The sequence below is a fragment of the Halichoeres trimaculatus genome, unplaced genomic scaffold (genome assembly GCF_033239565.1).
Source record: "Halichoeres trimaculatus isolate MK-OKI-2021-1 unplaced genomic scaffold, fHalTri1.1 fHalTri1_scaffold_20, whole genome shotgun sequence".
NCBI lineage: Eukaryota > Metazoa > Chordata > Actinopteri > Labriformes > Labridae > Halichoeres > Halichoeres trimaculatus.
Genome location: NW_027437198.1, coordinates 26,713,507 through 26,732,923, shown reverse-complemented (window position 1 = coordinate 26,732,923; position 19,417 = coordinate 26,713,507). Strand labels below are relative to the sequence as shown.

The 19,417-nt window shown below is 34.8% G+C and overlaps 1 protein-coding gene across 1 annotated transcript; it reads left to right on the top strand.

Moving 5' to 3' along the window:
* Positions 1-1,336: 1,336 nt before the first annotated feature.
* On the top strand, positions 1,337-7,569 carry arf2a (ARF GTPase 2a). The gene is made up of 5 exons (XM_074696651.1): positions 1,337-1,454; positions 4,166-4,323; positions 4,411-4,521; positions 5,000-5,124; positions 5,207-7,569. The coding sequence occupies exons 2-5, from the start codon at positions 4,176-4,178 to the stop codon at positions 5,366-5,368; spliced, it is 546 nt and encodes a 181-aa protein (XP_074552752.1). The 5' UTR covers positions 1,337-1,454; positions 4,166-4,175; the 3' UTR covers positions 5,369-7,569.
* Positions 7,570-19,417: the final 11,848 nt, after the last annotated feature.

The window sequence follows — 19,417 nt, the reverse complement described above, 5'->3', positions numbered from 1 at the left end:
CTCTGACATCAAACCCTGTTATTGGGAACATCAGAGGCCAGAGCCCCATGGATGGAGCGCCATCTAGTGGATTAGAGGAATAAAGCAAAGACTAAAAATTGAATAGACTTTATAAAACAGACTTGACTGTATTTGAATCTGAAGATTATTTCCCTGACTAGTAATATGGTATGGATTATTAACAAAATATAAAGGAAAATTATGATAAACCATCTACATTTAGATTAAGATGATAATGATATCATTATTATTATTATTATTATTATTATTATTATTATTATTATTAAGGCTAAAAAACATTGAATATGTTTTTATGATTCTAGCTTGTAAATAATGAACGAAGGATTTTAAGGAAACTCAAATGTGTCACTTTGGCTTTGTTGGATGTGAGGGTAAATCTCATTTCTGACAAAATTCTTTGGAATTCAAAAATCTAATAAAATGTCTGTTCTCCATCACTCTTCTGTTAAGCTTTATCCTTCATACTCTTTATTTATTTATTTATTTATTTATTTATTTATTTTTATTTTCCTTTCCCTTAAAAAATATTTTTAATTTAATTTTTGACAGTTTATTTATTTGTTTATTTATTTATTTATTTATTTATTATTTTCCTTTCCCTTTAAAAATAGTTTTTTTATTTAATTTTTGACAGTTTTTTATTTATTTATTTATTTATTTATTTATTTTTGCTTTTGAAATTGTCTTTATTTATTTATTTATTTATTTATTTATTATTGTTTTTATTTTGACAGTTCAGCTCCAGTGTCTACCTTCCTAGCAGAGGAAAACACAGATCTCTGTTTCCTCTGAGACCTTTGCTGGTGTAGTGTTATCATAGAAACTTTGCTGTAAATGGATCAAATAGAATTTAGGAAAAAAATGCTAAAAATCTCATTTTAAACTGTAAAGTGTGAACAGGCAAATGTGTAAACGTGAGACTATTTCAAAATCAATTTATCAATCTTTATTTATACAGTGTCAAATTAAAACAATCGTTATCTTAAGACACTTTAAAAAAAACACACATAAAACCTAACCAGTTACAGACCTTTAAATGCCAATGAAATATTATTTTATCAACATAGACCCAACATCAAGACAAGATTAGTCTGATCCAATCTTAACCCACTACAGGTAAAGACCTTTCGATGATCACTTAGCAAGTTAAAACAGGATAAATTTCCTTTTAATGGACATTAAGTTCCCGCGGAACCGGACTCTACAGCAACAATTTTATCAAGTCATCATTTGCTGACCTTACTTGGTTTGTAAATGTACTTTATTGTTGCTTTTCACTCCCCACACCAACAGGTAGCGCTGTTGTTCCGTTCCCGCGCTTTCCACCATCGAAGAAGAAGTTGATGATGGTGGTGACGACGAAGAAGAGGACGTAGCCGGAACTCGCCATTTTGCTGTTAGCCGCCGAAGAAGGATCCAGGATCAACTGAAAGGTAAAACATGATTCATATCGATTTATTTATAGTTTATTAAATATTATTTTTCAGTTTCAGACAGTTAAAAACAGCAGAGACGTAAAAGTGAGTGATTTATCTGTTCGCTCCTCTTCAGAGAGTTTGACGCTTTTACCGTTTCCTCAGCTGGAGCCAGAAACTGTTCAAGTTTGAAAACATCTCCTTTCTCTGACCCTCTGAGGTCTCATGATTTAAAAAAGAGATTTTATCAGACTCAGACTTCTGTGTACGGACAGAGTTCATGTCACTTCGAGTTTAGTGAAAGTTAACTTTAATGTTTAGTGTCTGTAAACACAGCTCGGCTCGTTGGGCGATGAATAAACTATCATCTGTTTCCTGGTCCAACATCAGCTCACTGAGCTCAGAGTTTATTCAGTTAGTGCATGTTTTAACTTTAATCTTCTAAATATATTAAATAAAACAAGTTAAATAAGAAACTACAGTTACATTATGCTGGATGTGAGCCTGTGTCGAAGAGTTGAATCCATCCTTGAAGTTTCAAACACAGTTAAACTTTTTATTTATGCACCAAAGTTCTTATAACTAACACCAGAATGATTTCTTATTCATCATGACTTTATTAAGTTACTCGTTTGTGAATTAAAAGTCTCACACCTGTCTGTGGTAATCCTAACTCAGGTAGTATTAATTTGTTGAGGTGTTCTCATGGTTCCTGGGTGAACAGGTTCCTGTCAGTCCTGTTTCTCTAAGGTGCAGCTCTGAGGGTGGATCCTTAACTTACCCCAGCCAAAAATAATTTGTTATTCAAGAATGTGTGTGTAAGCTCCTGTGACTGTTTCTCAGAAGTTATTCACCTCAGTCTCCATCTTTACTGTGATGTACCCGTTAACAGATGAACTAAGACTAAAGTTTTACTGAGTCAGGGTCAGTGAAAGGGTTTTCTTATGTCATCATAAGACAATAGATGATCACTCGTCCAACAACTTTGATTTGAAGAGAGGAAGTACATATGAGTCAGTCCTGTTTAATTTTATCAGGTGTTTATGATTTGGGTGGAGTCAGTTTGATCAAACCAAAGAGCTTTCCCTGCAAATTACCTCCCGTCTCCACCCACTGGGTATTTATATTAGACTCTATTAGTGCCAGTTTTTGGAGACACTCCTTTGGACTCTGCCATTGTCTGTTTCCTCCTGCTGTCGTCCTTTTCATTAATTAAATCATTATTGTGATTTCGATTTAGCATGCAATTTTATTAATTAATTACTTTATTTATTTATTTTATATATATATATATATATATATATATATATATATATATATATATATATATATATATATATATATATATATATATATATTTACTTTATTTTATTTTATTTTATTTATTTATTTATTTGGGGGGGTATCCTTTGCATTATTTACTAAAACAGTTAATAAAATCCATGAAGGCTAGGCCTACATATTGTGATGAAATGAAATAGACTGAAGGTTTGTGTACATGAAACTTTTTTTTATAAATTTATTTTTATAAATTGCAGACTCTGCGATTTGAAAAATGCACTCCGTTACATCGCAATGTCGTTTTGAATTTGATTAATTGTTCAGCCCTAATTTTATCCAACGCAATCTGCTTTGTTTACACTACATTTTAAAAACAATCAAGTTTACCAAAGTGCTGCCTGGTTGTAATCAAATAAGAGCATCAATAAAACAAATTGAATAAATTAAAATGTCACATAGAGACAAATAAGAGCCATAAAAACAAGCTGGTGGGGTGGGGGGGATGTTTTTATTTAGAGTGGCAGATCGTTCCACAGTTTGGGATCCTCAGAGATGTACTGAAGTGCTGATCCATTTAAAGATTCAAAATCAATCAATAAAAATTATAAAATGAATTTTAAAATTAACGGGGAGCCGATGGAGGGATTCCAGGATCAGAGTGATGTGGTCACGCTACGTGTGCTGCTTTGCATCTGTTTAAAGACGAGCAGCTGAGTTTTGGACTAAATAGAAGCATGAATTACTTACTCAAAATAGTTAAAAGATAAAAATGATTCTAACTGGGATGAAAGTCTTATTATAATACTAAACTTTATTTATATAGCACTTTTCAAAACAGTTACAAAGTGCTTTACATCATAAAAACAACCAGGAAAAAGAAAAAGAAAAGAAGATGGAAAAAAAAAGGTAAAAGAGAAATTTGAGGAAAAATATAGGAATATATAAAAGGCTCCACCACCAGATAAAGAAAGGAAACATCTGTAAAATAAAAACATTAGATTATTTAAAGATTATTTAAAAGACTACCCATGATACTGTCAAAGAAAAAGTTAAAAATTAAACATAAGCAGAAGTTTGACGATTAAAACATGGTCAGCTAAAATCACAGATAAAAGCACATCTAAAAAATGTGTCTTTAAAAGAGATTAAAACAATTTTGATTCATTTTGGGAACGCTCCCCGTCTGTTAAATGTGATGGACTCCATCTGAACTGGGAAATAACAACAAGCTAACAAGCTAAGATGATAAAAACTAGATTTAACAACTAAATTTATTTTTTAATCCAATTTAAAATCACGGTCAACCTTTGCATCAAGATTTAAAAACTGAGGGTTAATGAACTGAATATGCAGCCTAACCTGAGCATTCAGGGCAGGTAAACACCTTCCAGACAGACGGCCTAAACTCTGCAGGTCATTGTATCACCGTATTGTTTGTTCCTCTGCAGCTGGGCCACGATGGGACTGTCTATCAGCACCTTTTGGAGCAAATTCTTTGGCAGGAAGGAAATGAGAATTCTGATGGTGGGACTGGACGCTGCAGGAAAGACCACCATCCTGTACAAGCTCAAACTGGGAGAAATCGTCACAACCATCCCCACCATCGGTAACTCGTCCTCTCCTCCAGCTCTTTGTGAAAATCATCAGGAGATTACACCGTTACTAACTCTGTTTCCTCTTCCTTCATCTGCAGGGTTCAACGTGGAGACGGTGGAGTACAAGAACATCAGTTTCACAGTTTGGGATGTGGGCGGTCAGGACAAGATCAGACCCCTGTGGAGGCACTACTTCCAAAACACACAAGGCAAGAGACTCTCTGCTGACTTTCAGCTTCAAAACATTTTTTTAAATCAAATTTTTATTATTATTATTATTATTATTATTATTATTTATTATTTATTATTTATTATTATTATTATTATTATATCAAATTTATTTATATGGAGCATTTCAGCAAGGCAATTCAACGTGCTTTGCAGATTTAAAAAAAAAAAATCAGATTAAAAATAATGATACTATATATAAAAAAATTTAACAAAAAAAAGTTAAAATAGATTTTAAAACAGATTTTAAGATAAAAGTCACAGTGCAGTCGCAAAATTGTGCAATAAAAAAAGCATTTTAAAACCCAGTGAAAATATTTGATTATCATGATCGCAAAATATAGAAATAAATAGAGAAAAAAATAAAAGAAATTAATTATTCACAGAGGAAAAAAAGAAAAGAAACAAAACAAGACAAAAAATAAGACTTAGAATATGTTTCCTCTTTTTTGTTTCCAGGCCTCATCTTCGTGGTGGACAGTAACGACAGGGAGCGTGTCAGCGAGGCGAAGGACGAGCTGCTGAGGATGCTCTCTGAAGACGAGCTGAGGGAAAGCGTACTGCTCGTCTTTGCGAACAAACAGGTGAGTCCATGTTCCCGTTCGGTTTCCACGCCACCTCCTCTTTCATCTCCTCGCTCATTCGCCGTCTGTTTCCACTCTTCAGGATCTGCCCAACGCCATGACCGCGGCGGAGCTCACAGACAAGCTGCAGCTGCAGGGCCTGAGCAGACGAAACTGGTTCATCCAGGCCACGTGTGCCACCAGCGGAGACGGTCTCTACGAGGGTCTGGACTGGCTCTGCAACCAGCTGAAGAACGCTAAATGATCCACCGTGCCCCCTCCCCTCCACCTTTCCTGTCATCTCTGCGACTGCACTGGACCTGGTCCCGTTCTGTTTTCCTCCTCTCCTCCTCCTGTGTGTGTGTGTGGATCAGTGTTTTTGGATGGATGAGCTGCTGTTGTGTCTCAAACACCTCGTCCCTCCTCGATCACGGCCCAAAGGGACTTTCCCCACAGGCTCGAGCCGGGGTTTGAGTTTGTGAGGGGTTTGTAGTCGTCTCGAGGCCTTTTCAGAGGGGCTCTCCTCTGATGCTCTGACTTATTTTATAACTACGCATGGTTTTGATGAATTATATTTAGATCTTTGGCTTTTTGTCTGTTTTGTTTTTCATGTGGTGTTTGAAGTATTCTCTTTTTTCTTGTTTATTTACACACAGCCTGAGGTGCAGGGTGTTTCGTACTGACCTTAGCTTTGAGTCGCTCCTGGGACCAAATTCATGAGAATCAGAAAAGGGCTTTTTCTGTTTACTACATAACCCCCCTCTCTAAAATATCAGCGCTGTGATACATGGTACAGTTTAGTTACAGCTCTTCTTAGTGCTTCAGGCTTTATGGTGTTTGTCCTGCACGGAGCCAGGAGCAAACTCTCAGAAGTCGACACAGATATGAACTCCCTCTGATGCAATTTGCACTATTTCATGAGCACGAAGCAGGCGTACGTGAAGACAGTGGGTTACCCATCAGCCTCCAGCCCTTAGACCAAGCATCTGCAACTTTTGCAGTGGCTCCTTGTAGCTTTTAAAAAATATTATTGAAAAAAAGATTTTTTATTTTTCTTACGAAGGGTATTGATGATTAAAGACGCTGACACTAAATAAAATCAACATTTTGTTGAACCAGATATGCAACACATCTGTCAATAAAGCCTGCCACTGCTTTTTATTGTTACTTTTATTGTTTTTACACCCTTGGTAAGATAATCAAATCAACAAAAAGACAAATTTGGAAGAAAAGTTCAAATTCATTATAATTTTGTAAATTTTTTGTAGTCCCAAAACTTAGCTTAAAGCTTCAAAACTTACACAAAAAATTGTCATTTTTTAAAATCTTTTTTTGTTTTGTTTTGGTTAAATTTTTGCAAATTTTCAAAATTGCAAAAAAAATAAAAAATTTGGCAAAATTTGGCGCACCATACGACTTGCAAATAATAGATATTTTTAATTCTGCAATGTTTCAGTCCTAGACCTGCCTGCCCTGGGACTGAAACGTCGCAAAATTAAAAAAAGTATTTATTTTTTTTTGCAAGTTGGACGGTTTTGCGGGTGTTTTCTAAGAAAGTATTCCAAGAGATACCTTTAACGTACCTGTCCTGAGAAATAGATGTGCGAAGAACTTTCCCTTTGTGAATTCACAGAATTATAAAATTTTGCAAAATTTTGAAGTTTTATATTTTTTTGGAATTTTTGCATTTTTTTTGTACTTCACAAAGTGTCCTAAAATTTTTTGCATATTTTTTTAAGTTGAAAAAAGTTTTTTTTTTCAATTTTTTTTTTTTGGAGAATAAAGAAAAAATATTAAATAAATAAAAATATAAGACAAAAGACATGTACAATATCATAAATAATTAATAAAAAAACTTAGATAATTATTTACCACGTTTTAACTATGCATAGAATTTTATACATTTTCAAGTTTATATGGCTTTAATCCAGGTGAGCTGATGCTAAACGGCTCCTATGACAGTAAAAGTTGCAGACCCCTGCCTTAAACAATATGTCCCATCCCTTTCCACCAGCAGATAGCTAAAACTTGCAAAAAAAAACACCAGTTCACTTTGTAACAGAATATTTTTCCACACATCCTTTACGTCTCCAATGAGTTTCAAACTCGCTCTGAACTCTGCTCTTCTCTAAGAAAATAACTTTCATGTTTTTCTGTCATCAGATGTTTTGGGTGATTCTTTTGGGTTTCCCTGGGTATGTCGTGGTATTTCCTTAACATCTGCACTTTTAACACGCTAACAGGATTTGGTAAACAGATGTAGATATGTTTTTATCTGAGGTAATGTATTTTAACTTGAAGTTATCCACATAGCCTTGTTCGGATGTGAAGCTTTAATTTTTTCAGGATTGTTTCTGTACAGATGATGAGCTGTGTGCAGTTATTTCCTAATGATCTTTTATGCTTTTTTTAATCTCATCATGTGACATCTGATAAATGCACTATAATAAAGAGATCTCTATTGTACATGTCCTCAAGCTCATCTTTTAAAGAAAAACTCACAGTAATTTGTGTTGATATTCTGTCTGCAACCACTAGAGGGCAGTGAGCTCATACGAATTTGAATTAACAGGTGAATTAGAGAGGATATGCAAATGCCCTGACTATATAAGACTAAAGCAGAGGATACAGGTTGTGTTTTTTTTCTGCAGTGTGCACATTTAGACATTTTCTGCTGGAAAATTTCATTATTTTCTACCCGATGTAAGAAAATCAAAGTGTGTAACCACCCTTAGCTGCCGTCATCCTGAAACATACCTTCCCAACATGCTATAGCTTCCAGGGTAAGGTTGTGCATTAATGAAGACTGTTGGTCCCAGGGGACAGAGATGGACAGATGGCGGCACAGTGAAGAAGACGCTCCTCTCCTGCAGACCACTGCTCACCCTCCTTTTCTGCTACATCTAGATTTCAGGTGGCCAATTCTCCGTGGAGTTGTTACCTTGGAAACAGCACCTTATGTATTTATAGAGAGGGACTGAGGAGACACAGAGAGAGGAGAGGGCAGGAGACGAGACAGGAAGTGAGATATATAAGGGTAGAGGCAGAGGACGGGTTGGTTAATTCACCTAAACCTGTTAACTCGTCTTTGACTCGATCAGCTGATCATCCCTGACACACTGAGCTGAACTTTCATCAGCCCGATGACCTGATCCAGTGAAGTCTTAGTGGGCTGCTCCTGCTCTGTGTGTTTTATGTTGAGCTGATATTCCCCCTGACAGCGCTGTGAGCTTTAATCACTGATTCAACACATTTTCCATCCACTCTCAAGTACGTGACATCAAACTCAGCCTCCCACATCCCCCGACTGGCTAATCAATCTGGAAGGAGTCTGAAATAATTCTAATCAGGTATGTAAAGTCACACTCTCCACACACTCTCCACACACACTCTCCACACACTCACACAGGCTGTGCATAACTTGGCCTTTAGCTCCATCCACTAAATCTCACCCTGAAGTGTGACATCACACCGTTCACAGCACATTCAGCCCTCAGACAGAAAGACAGGACGCCAACTCTTCAGCTTCACTCTGCACGTCTCCTCAGATCCACTGAAGAGGGTCAACGCAAAGTCCTGAAAGTGAGGAGGGTTAAGACCAGGGGTCTGCAATTTTTACTTTAATAGGAGCCATTTTCCCTCAGCTCACCTGGATTAAAGTCATTCACGAGCTACAAAATCTACTTCATCTTCACATAAAAAAAATAAAACAAACAAGAAAGTGTACAAAATTCTATGCATAGTTATAATCTAGTTAGTAATTATCTAAACAAGAATTTCTTTTGAGTTTATGAAATTGAACATGTGATGTCTAAGAATTTTTATTTTGAAATAATTGCAAACATTTTTTAAAAGTTAATTTCAAAAATTAATTTCATAAATGTCCGAAAATTGAAAAAGGTGGATTAAAAAAATTGCAAAAAAAAAACAGACAAATTTTTGATTTTTGAAAAATTGCAAAAAAAAAAAAAAAAAAAAAAAAAAATGCAATTTTAAAAAAAAGATTTTGGAACTTAAAATCTTGCAAAATTTCAAGAGCATTTGTAATTGAGAACATTTGCCAAAAAATGTATTTTTTTTGTTATTTTATTTTTAAATTGCAGAAATAATAAAAAGAACATCAAGAATTTGCAAAAATTTCAAAAAGATTCTGAAACTTAAAGATCTTGTAAAATTTCAAGAACATTTATAGTTAAGAACATTTAAACATTTTTATTGAAAAAAAAAATTGTAAACATATTTAAAAAAATAAATAAATATATAAAAAGTCGTTTTTTTATTTCAAAAAAGTCCAAAAATTAAATAAGCGGATTTTAAAAATTGCGAAAATTTCAGACAAATTTTTGAATTTTGAAAAAATTGCAAAGATTTAAAATAGATTTAAACTTAAAAATCTTGCAAAATTTCAAGAAGATTTGTATTTGAACTCATTTGCCAAAAAATTTCATTTTTGTTATTTTTTAAAATGCAAAAATTAAAGAAAAGGTTAAGAATTTGAAAAATTTCCAAAAAGATATTAAAACTTAAAATCTTTAAAAATTTCAAGAACATTAAGAATTTACAAAATTTGCTAAAAAAAAATATTTTTTTATTGTTGCTTTGACATTTTTTTTATATCTATCTGTCAATTTTTCATAATTTTCTAAGTAAAAAAAATTGCAAAATATACTTTATTTCACTCATATTTTTTAAAGCTACAAGGAGCCACTGCAAATGAATCAAGAGTTGCATGAAGCTCCAGAGCTGCAGGTTGAAGACCCTTGGAGTAGGGGATGAAGTTTAGACTCCTAATTTTAGAAAGGGGTCACTTCTTTTCAGATTTTAACACAAGATCATCTTTTTAAGAGACTGCATGAAACAGGGGCTTCCTGTCAAATACTCCCATTTGTTTTAGTTTGAAGCCCAGCTGCAAAGGTCAAACTGTGGACAATAAGGGATTCAGAACCAGGCCCAGACATGAAAACAGAGCAGACCTTATTTCTTCCTTTTCATCCAGATTTATCTCAGAGAGATCAGAGCTCTCCTTTACAGGGAATCCTGGCCAAAATTAGAAAAACAGTTTCAGGAATAAAAAAGTAAAAACCCACACAGTAGACAAAAATAACTCAACACGACCAACTGGAATATTTGAACACAGACAACCACATTTGGGGTAACAATGTTTCGAATTTCGACCCAGAAAACTCCCTCCAATGTTGGATTGGCCCATTAGTGAAAATATAACTTTGCTCAAACTCTGAAAAACCATCCCCCCTGTTATTCCCAAACAGTTACACTCATGGCTGAGCTGCAGACATCAGTTTAACATCAAATCATCAGCAACAACAGTAAAACTTTTCTTAATGAAGATTCACCTTTTTATTTCTCTGATTACCTGCTTCACGTTTTATATTTGTTTGTGTGCCTGATGAACAGATTTCACATGAATTATGATCCTTCCTGCTGCAGAGATCAGAAATCAGGACATGAACATTTGTTATCTCCACCCTCGGTGCATGCACATCTCACATTACTGCTCAGATGCATTTCTTGGCGTGCAGGAGTCACAGAAGGTGCTCAGCAGTGTGTCTGAGGCTGGGCTGATTTTACATCCTGTCCATCCACCCACACACCAAAGGAAACAGAGTTCACCACTGACTGCACCTTTCTACCCAGACAAGTCATTTCTAGCCTTTCCCATCGCCATGGAAACACAGGATTTGTTCACTTGATTGGCAGTGGACAAACACTGAGGCTGAGAAATCACTTTTTATCAGATAGTCTGGAGTCTTACAGCTGAATCAGTGTGTGATTGAGAAGAAGGGGTTAGATGGATCATTTAATTAACTAATTAAGAATAAAAACCAGCCAATAAGCGCAGTTTGGACTGTGTGTGATGAGTGAAGCTTCAACTTTACGTTTTATTACATTCAGCTGAAGCCCTGCTGTGACATCATGACAGGAAGTAAAATGACAGAGAGGCGTCATCACAGTCTCATACAAAGAGGCGCATTAATTAGCTGACGTTTCAGCGTTAATTTCGCGCATGTCCCTTAGCAGTGTCACCTGCTGCAGGTGTGTGTTAGCAGGACTGCTCGGTTCATCTCACCTCCAGGAGAACTTTGAGTTTGTCCCTCAGATTTCTGCTGCAGCCATGTAGAAAAAGTTCAGGTAAGAGAAAAGTTACTGTTTTCTGTTTTTGTAGGTTTGTTTTGAAAGGGCGTGGCCCACGTGCGCTTCTGCACGCAGCGTCCCAAGCTAATAGGCTAACAGGCTAACAGGCTAACTGCTACAGAGGTGATTCCTTTTTGCTCTCTGCCAACGTTGGACTTATATTTAATTTGGATGAACTACAAATTTTTCTTTATGCTTCTTTTAACCAAGGTTTAGCTCGTTTTGGCTAGTTTGGTTTCCATGTGTGCAGCAGGTGTGCTCTTAATGAACAGTAATGATGATAACAATAATAATAATAATAATAATAATAATAATAATAATAATAATAATAATAATAATGATAACAATGATAATAATAATAATAATAATAATAATAATGATGATGATAATAATAACAACAACAATAATAATAATAATAATAATAATAATAATGATAATAATAATAATGATAATAATAATAATAACAATAATAATAATAATAATAATAATAATAATAATAATAATAATAATAATGATGATAATAATAACAATGATAATAATAATAATAATAATAATAATAATAATAATAATAATAACTATAATAATAATAATAATAACTATAATAATAATAATTATTAAAACAATAACAACAACAATAATAATAATTAAAACTTTATTTTTGTAGCACTTTTAAAACAAGTTTAGAAAGTTGACAAGCAGTCAGGACAAAAAATAACAAGAAATAAAAACAAACTAAAATCTAAAAACATCAATCAGCAATAAAAAAAGGGGTTAAGAGCAGAAAACAGGACAGCAAATATAAAAATAAAATATTAGAAGTGTTAATAGAATATCAAAATGATAAAATAATAAATAATACATGTAAAAGCAATGATAGAATAATGAGTAAGAGATTTAAAAAAAAATGGAACAAGATAGTGAAACTGGAGTAACATTAGTAGAAGAAATAAAATAAAAGAGAAGATAAAAGACAAAGGGAAAAATAAAATCAACAATGAAAAAATCATTGTTACGTTAATTTATAATATTTTAAAAGAATTGCTCTGAAATTATGAAAATACTCAATATGCAACAACTTTCACATTTAATGTTTTAAAACTGTATTTATTATTTTAAATTAAAAAAATAATAATGTGGCTGGTTTACTTTCACAATGCTAAATATTTTTATTCTTCCAGACTTGAATCAAATAAAACTTTAGGGAGCAATTTAAAGATTTTCTACAGCAGGTGTAAAGAGCGTGTTTATAATTTGCAGAAATACGTTTATTTATATTTACCAGACTTTCAAAAAACAACAATTATTCTGACATCCTCTTTACTCAAATCCTTGATGTGTGTGTTGAAGTCCCCCCAGATCTGAATGCTTTTTAAATATGTGAATAAATTAACCCAGTTATTTCAGCACCGCATTTCCCTGCAGCTTGATTCCCTCTTGGTTGTTTCCTCTTTCGTGGTTTGCCCCGCGTAGAGTCTAATCACATGTATCAGCTTCAGGGAGTGAAACATGTTTGTTTGTCTCCCACACACTCAGAGATTCACTCTGCAGCAGGCTGTGAGCTTTTTAACATGTCCTTCTGAGAGTTAAAGTATGTCTCTGCTCCTGGTCATGTGTTGTTTGAGTTCTTGTTGTTTTCTGTTGCGTGCTGATTTATGGACTCACATCCTCAACACAACCTGTTACACAGACCTCCCTGTGGTGGGCGCTACAGGGCCCTGTGAATCAAAAGAAGAAGACTTTTTTTTTCCCACATTAAACTTGAAGCAATCGGTCGTGTGAAACAAAAGAGAGTTTGAGAGTTGGAGGTGTGACGGAGGCTGCAGCTCACAGACAGGTGGAGGTGGAGGAGTTGGTCTGGATGCAGACAAACACACTCAGGCCTCTTTCTGCAGAGCTGTGAGGAAACATGTATGAAATGACCCTCACACTCTTCACTCCCTCTGGTGGTCGCTCAGCCGCAGCTGCTTTCTGTTTTCTGATGAAATCCTGATTTTAAGATATGAGAACTTTTGACAACCCTTAAAATATATATGATGTTTTTTTTGTTACTGAGCTGTAAAGTTTTATATGCTCAACTAAACTCAAACTTTGTTTATAGAGCACATTTAAAACAGCTGAAGCTGACAAAGCTGCAGAGATTAAAAGCAGCACGATACAATACCAAGATGCATAAAAACATAAAACCAGAGCAAATATGAAATTAAATGAAATGGAATTAAATTTTCCTCAGCCACCTGGATTACAGTCATTCAGGAGCCACAAAATCTACTTTACCTTCACAGAAGAGACAAAAAGTGTATTAAATTCTGAACAAAATCTAGTGAATAAAAATCTGAAAAGAGTTTTTTTTGTGTGCTTAGAAAATTGTACACGTAATGTATTGGTTTTTATTTTTGAAAAATTTACAAAAATAAAAAAAAAGGAAAAATTTGGAATATAAATTTCATTTGAAAAAAAATGTTTGCAAAAACTTTTTTAAAAGTGCAAAAATGGGAAATTTTTTTTAAAAATTGAGGTTTTAAAAATTTGACAAAATTTCTTAAATTTGCAAAAATAATGTAACTTTAAAAAAATTAAAGAATAAATCAAAAAAAAAAAAAGAAATCTAAACAATTTGCAAAACATGGAGAAATAAAAAAAATAAAATAAATTAACCAACATTTCAAAACTTGGAATGATATTTCAAAAACTTGGGTTTTTTTTTTATTTGCACGTTTTTTCTTATTTCGGAAATGATACAGGGTATAGAAGTCCAAACAGTTATAATCTAGTGAATAATCCAAATAAGGAGTTATTTTTGAGGTTGTGAAATTTTACATGCGATGTTGTATATTTTTTATTTTCTAAATTTGCAAAATTTCAAGAATGTGCAAAAAAAAATTTTATTGTTTTTTTTTATGCAAATATAAAAGAAATACAAAAATTTACAAGAATTGCAAAAAAAAAAAAAATTCAAAAATTTGCTTTTATTTAAAAAATGAAAAAATACTTCAAATGTTATATTAACAATTGCACAAAATTTCAATAATTTAAATCATTTGCAAATTTTGGGGGAAATTCAAAAAGTTTTTAAAATGGCAAACAATTTTGAAATGTAAAAATGTGCAAAAATTTTAAATTTTTGGAAGAATTCTTGAATTTGATAACATGTATTTATAAAATCACTCAACTTATCATTTTTTTGTTGTTTACTAATATTTTGCTCCACAATAAAGCGTATATATTAGGTTAGCACGTTAGCAAGATTTAATTTAGTGTCAATGTCTTTCTACATCAACACCCTCTGTGAGAAAAATAATATTTTTTAAAACTGCAAGGAGCCACTGCAGAGGAGTCAAAGAGCTGCAGGTTGAAGACCCTTGGGCTGGATCAGTAAGAACCTTCAAAACAAATGATGAAATTTTAAAATCTATTCCCAAAGCAACTGGAAGCTAGTGCAGCAAAAACAGGCGGTAACACCAGTCTGGTGTTGATAAAAGCATGGATCCCAGTCTTAAGGTCTCTGTAGGACAGGTACCCTTTCACTGATAAAATCCTCAAATGATAAAATCTGTTTTTGACTCTGCTTAGACCAAACCCTCTCAGTAAAGCTAATTCTGACTGTTGAAGCCTTCATAGTTTTCTCCACACACAGTGAAAGAGTCCCTGACGTCCCATCCAGAGCACGCCGCGGCTCAGAGCGATGGGTTCCTCAGATGAGTTGGCGCCGTGTCAGTTTTCGGCTCATGATCTCGATCGTTCTTTCTGAACTGGCTCTTGTAATTGGACCCATCGGCTCCGTGAAGCATTTTTCTCCATTGTTTCCGCAGCGCTGCAGCAAATATTAAAAGGTAGTGATGATCGATGTTTTTCATATAATTGGAGCGGTCGTGGTTCGCTGCGTGTTGCTGCTTTAGTGGAGATGTTGAGGAGTCATATTTATCATAGTACGAGCGTCTACCTGTCACCTTTGGATCCTACATCCTGCAGCTCCAGCGCAGTGATTGCATCGTCCTGAGGTTATGATAATAATAAAATAAACAACTGTCTGCGTGAAGGCGTGTGCGTGCAGCGTGTGGCATGTTTTGCATGTCGTGAAGGGAAGATGGAGGGATGATTGATGCAGTACGACACGTACCTGTTCTCGCAGCACAGTCAACAACCTCCTCGCTGTTGAGGTTGTATTTTCCTCCCTGCATCCAAGTCACAATGTCATTGGCATTCCTCCCCAGCCCCCCTCTAATAACCTCAGATGGCTAGTTTCCACTGAAGCGAGGGCAGATCTATTGTGCCACTGAATGTGCTGAAGGGTTTCTGGGCCGATGAGCTCGCATCGCCGAGACGTAGAGGAGGAAGGAGGACAGGCAGGACAAACTGGGCTCATTATATCTCCTCGGGAACAGCTAAACGCTTTTTTTTTTCCAACACATACATCCAGATTCTGTAAAATAACATCCTACAGAGATAGCTTTTAGATTTATTCTGGACCCAGAGCTAACACTGATGTAATTTTATCAGAAAACATTTGCAGAGCACGCTCATCATCTCCACAGAGCTGACTTACTCAGCAAGTTGCACCTCTGCATCCAGCAGCTTCCTGCTTCAGGAAATTAGAGAAGCCTGGAGGCAAAACCTGCCATCAGCACTCCATAATCTCAGCGTTTTCTCGAACTATGAGTCAGACGGCGGTTTAAAGCGTTCTCAGGTTTGTTGTGGAGCTCGACCATCGCGGTGTCTTTGGGTTGAGGAATAATTAGCCCTGCAGACAGTTTATGTTGATCATGAAATGTGCAGAAACAGTGGAAACCAGAGCTCCTTCCAATTCAAGTTGACTTGAATTGAGTTGAGGCGAAACATCTCTGTCACTCCTGGTGCCCCCTGGTGGCTGACTGTGGTATAAGTCAGTGACTTTCAAAGTGGGGGCCATCAGAGGTAGGGGTGAGTGAAAATATTGATGAATCGATGCATTAAAATGTTTCCTCACCCAATTCACTATCGATTCAGCAAATCCTCTGAATCAATTCATCTCCCGGCGAGTGAAGGGGACTGCGCATGTTACTTGCGTTGTACAGACGATGGCAACCAGAGATGAAACAACGAAAAATTGGCAGCCAAAGCAGCAGCAGCATAAAGCCAGATCCTTCAGCTTTAAAGTCTGACGTTTGGGTTGTTTTATTGCTTCAAAACGTGAGGTGACGTACCACATATGCTCACACTGGGCATGAGAATCGATAATCGAAGCATTTAAATCAGTATCGAATCAAATCGTGACCGAATTGTGATCTAATCGAATCGTGAACTCAAGAGCAAAAATTGAATAAAAATCTGATTTGAAAAACTTTAATCGAATCTTAACCTGAAGAATAGAAATCGAATCAAATCATGGACTAAAGAATTGAAATCGAATTGTGACCTAAAGAATCGAAACTGAATCAAATTGTGACCTACACATTCAAAATCTAATCAAGGCATTACCTAAAGAATAGAAATTGAAATCATGACCTAAAGAATTGAAATCAAATCATGACCTAAAGAAATGAAATCAAACTATGACCTTAAGAATTGAAATCGAATTCAATCGTAACCTAAAGAATTGAAATCAAACTGTGACCTAAAGAATTGAAAATGAATCTTGACCTAAAGAATTGAAATTGAATCATGACCTTAAGAATTGAAATCAAATCGAATCATGACGTAAAGCATCGTATTCGAATTGAATTGTGACCTTAAGAATCGTAATTAAATTGAATTGTGACTTAAAAAATCAAAATTTATTTGTGACCTTAAGAATTGAAATCAAATCATGACCTAAAGAATTGAAATCAAACTGTGACCTAAAGAATTGAAATCAAACTGTGACCTAAAGAATTGAAATCAAACTGTGACCTAAAGAATTGAAAATGAATCTTGACCTAAAGAATTGAAATTGAATCATGACCTTAAGAATTGAAATCAAATCGAATCATGACGTAAAGCATCGTATTCGAATTGAATTGTGACCTTAAGAATCGTAATTAAATTGAATCGTGAGGTTCTTGGCGATACCCAGCCATAACCAGGGGGCACCAGAAGGGCTTTAGAAAGTTGGAGCGTAGGAAAAATAGGAATATATTTTTAATCTATTTCCTTTCTTTTAACTTTCAGTACCATTTGTCCTGAACATGAAACACGCAAAGTGCCTTAATCGTCAGATTTTCAAGTTTCTGGTTTCTACCAAACCACTAGGGCTAGGAAAAAAAATTGATTCACGATATATTGGGATTTTTTCTTTAACAATATCAAAGTTGTGACTCTTTTTCAAAAAAATTTTTTTTTCCAATTTCAAATTTTCCGTTTAAGTCTTAGTTTATAAACTGGATTGGAAAAAAAGTTCCCACTTTTCTCCAACACAGGGCGACATGTTTCTCTCTGACTCACATAATGTGCATTTTATGGGAAAATATGGCTCCTGATGTAGTCTGTAGGTATTATCGTCAGTTAACTTTTTCACATGTTTTGGTGTTAAAAAAGCTAAAAATCGCAAAAGTCGTACTTATTGAAAAATCACAACTTAAATCAAATCAGCACCCCAAAAATCGTAATCGAATTGAATCCCATGAATAGCTTATCGTCCCAGCCCTAAAAACTGCACCGTCAGCATGAGGATGGTCTGTGTCGACTTGGCGGTTTGCGCCTGTTATAAAGCCTTCTTATTTTTAAAAAAAATAATAAGAAGTTGGAAATATATTCTTAAAGTTGACATTTCTTTATGTAATTTGAAACTTTGTCTGTTTCCAAAGCCTGGCTCATAAAGGCTAAACATGCCGTCAGTTTTGTGATGAAATTATAAAAACAAAACAAAACAATAAACAAAATGTTGTGCCAAAATTTAACTTTATTTTGTTTTTATTTGAAGATCTGGCCTCTAAAGTGATTGTCGGGTAAACTTCTGTCCCTCTGACAGATCCAGCTGGTGACCTCTGGCCTTTAGGGTCAGTATTGATCAAATCCTGGTGCGAGCATTCAGTAGTTCAGTGTGTGCTTTAGCTTGTTCGTCCTTAAAACGCAGTGAAACCTCACCTCACCTTTATCCTGTGTTAATTTGTGCTGTTGCAGACTTTTATGGGCTTCGTCAGCTCAGGCGGACGGCGCCAGCTGACGAGCCGCAGCCTTCTCCTCCTTGAGAGTGTGAGCCAGCTGGACATGACGGACAGGCCGCTGTGCTGGGTAAGTCATGTGTAGCCCCACCATAAATTATTCATCCTGCTCATCATGGCCCTCCATCCTCTTTTATCTCTCCATCTCCTGACATTTTACTTTCTCCCCGTTCTCCCCCGTGCTGTCTCTCCCTCTCGTCCTCTCTTAATTCACTGCAGCCATTAGCTGCTGCGCCAGGATAACCCTCCATGTTTGACAGCAGCGCTCTGTCAGGGGCTGAGGATGAGAGGGACTCACTTTCTGTTCCACTTTATCCACGCTCTCTGCTCGCTGCACGACCTGTGGCTCACTTTTGTCCTTTTTTGTCCTCTATCAGACACCGTATCTATCTGTCATGATTGATTTCAGATTTCTCTTCTGTGTGTTCCAAGGGCGTTGTTGAGCAGCTGACACTGAGCTGGACTCCAGACGCTGCACTCGATATTTTACTTTTCTGTCATTTTGTGGAGAGGGTAAAAAAAAGTCTGTCATAATTTACAACGATCCCTCAATTAAAAAATCAATAATGAGACCTTTTAGTCATGAATTATATATTACAGCATGCTGTCACGAAAGCAACTCAAATACAACTTGTGACAATGATTATGCAGCTCACAAGAAAAAAATAAACAAATGATAAGAAAATAAGAACAATTTTGCTGACCCTGCTGTTTAAAGCTGTGTGAAGCAAAAATAAATAAATGATTAATGAATAAAGAATTAAAAAATAATAAGATAAGAAATTTAAAAAATAGTAAAACGTTGAAATAAATTAATAAATTAATTTAATAAAATAATATATAATACAATGAAATAGAAAAAAAATAAAAATAAAAAATAAAATTTAAAAATTTAAAAATAAGTAAAGAATAAAAATAAATTTATTTCTTGATGAAATAAAATGAATGAATAATTTAAATAAATAAAGAAAAATAATTAAATATGTAAAAATAAATAAGTAAAAAATTAAAATGAATAAATCAATAAAATAAATGAATATATTAAA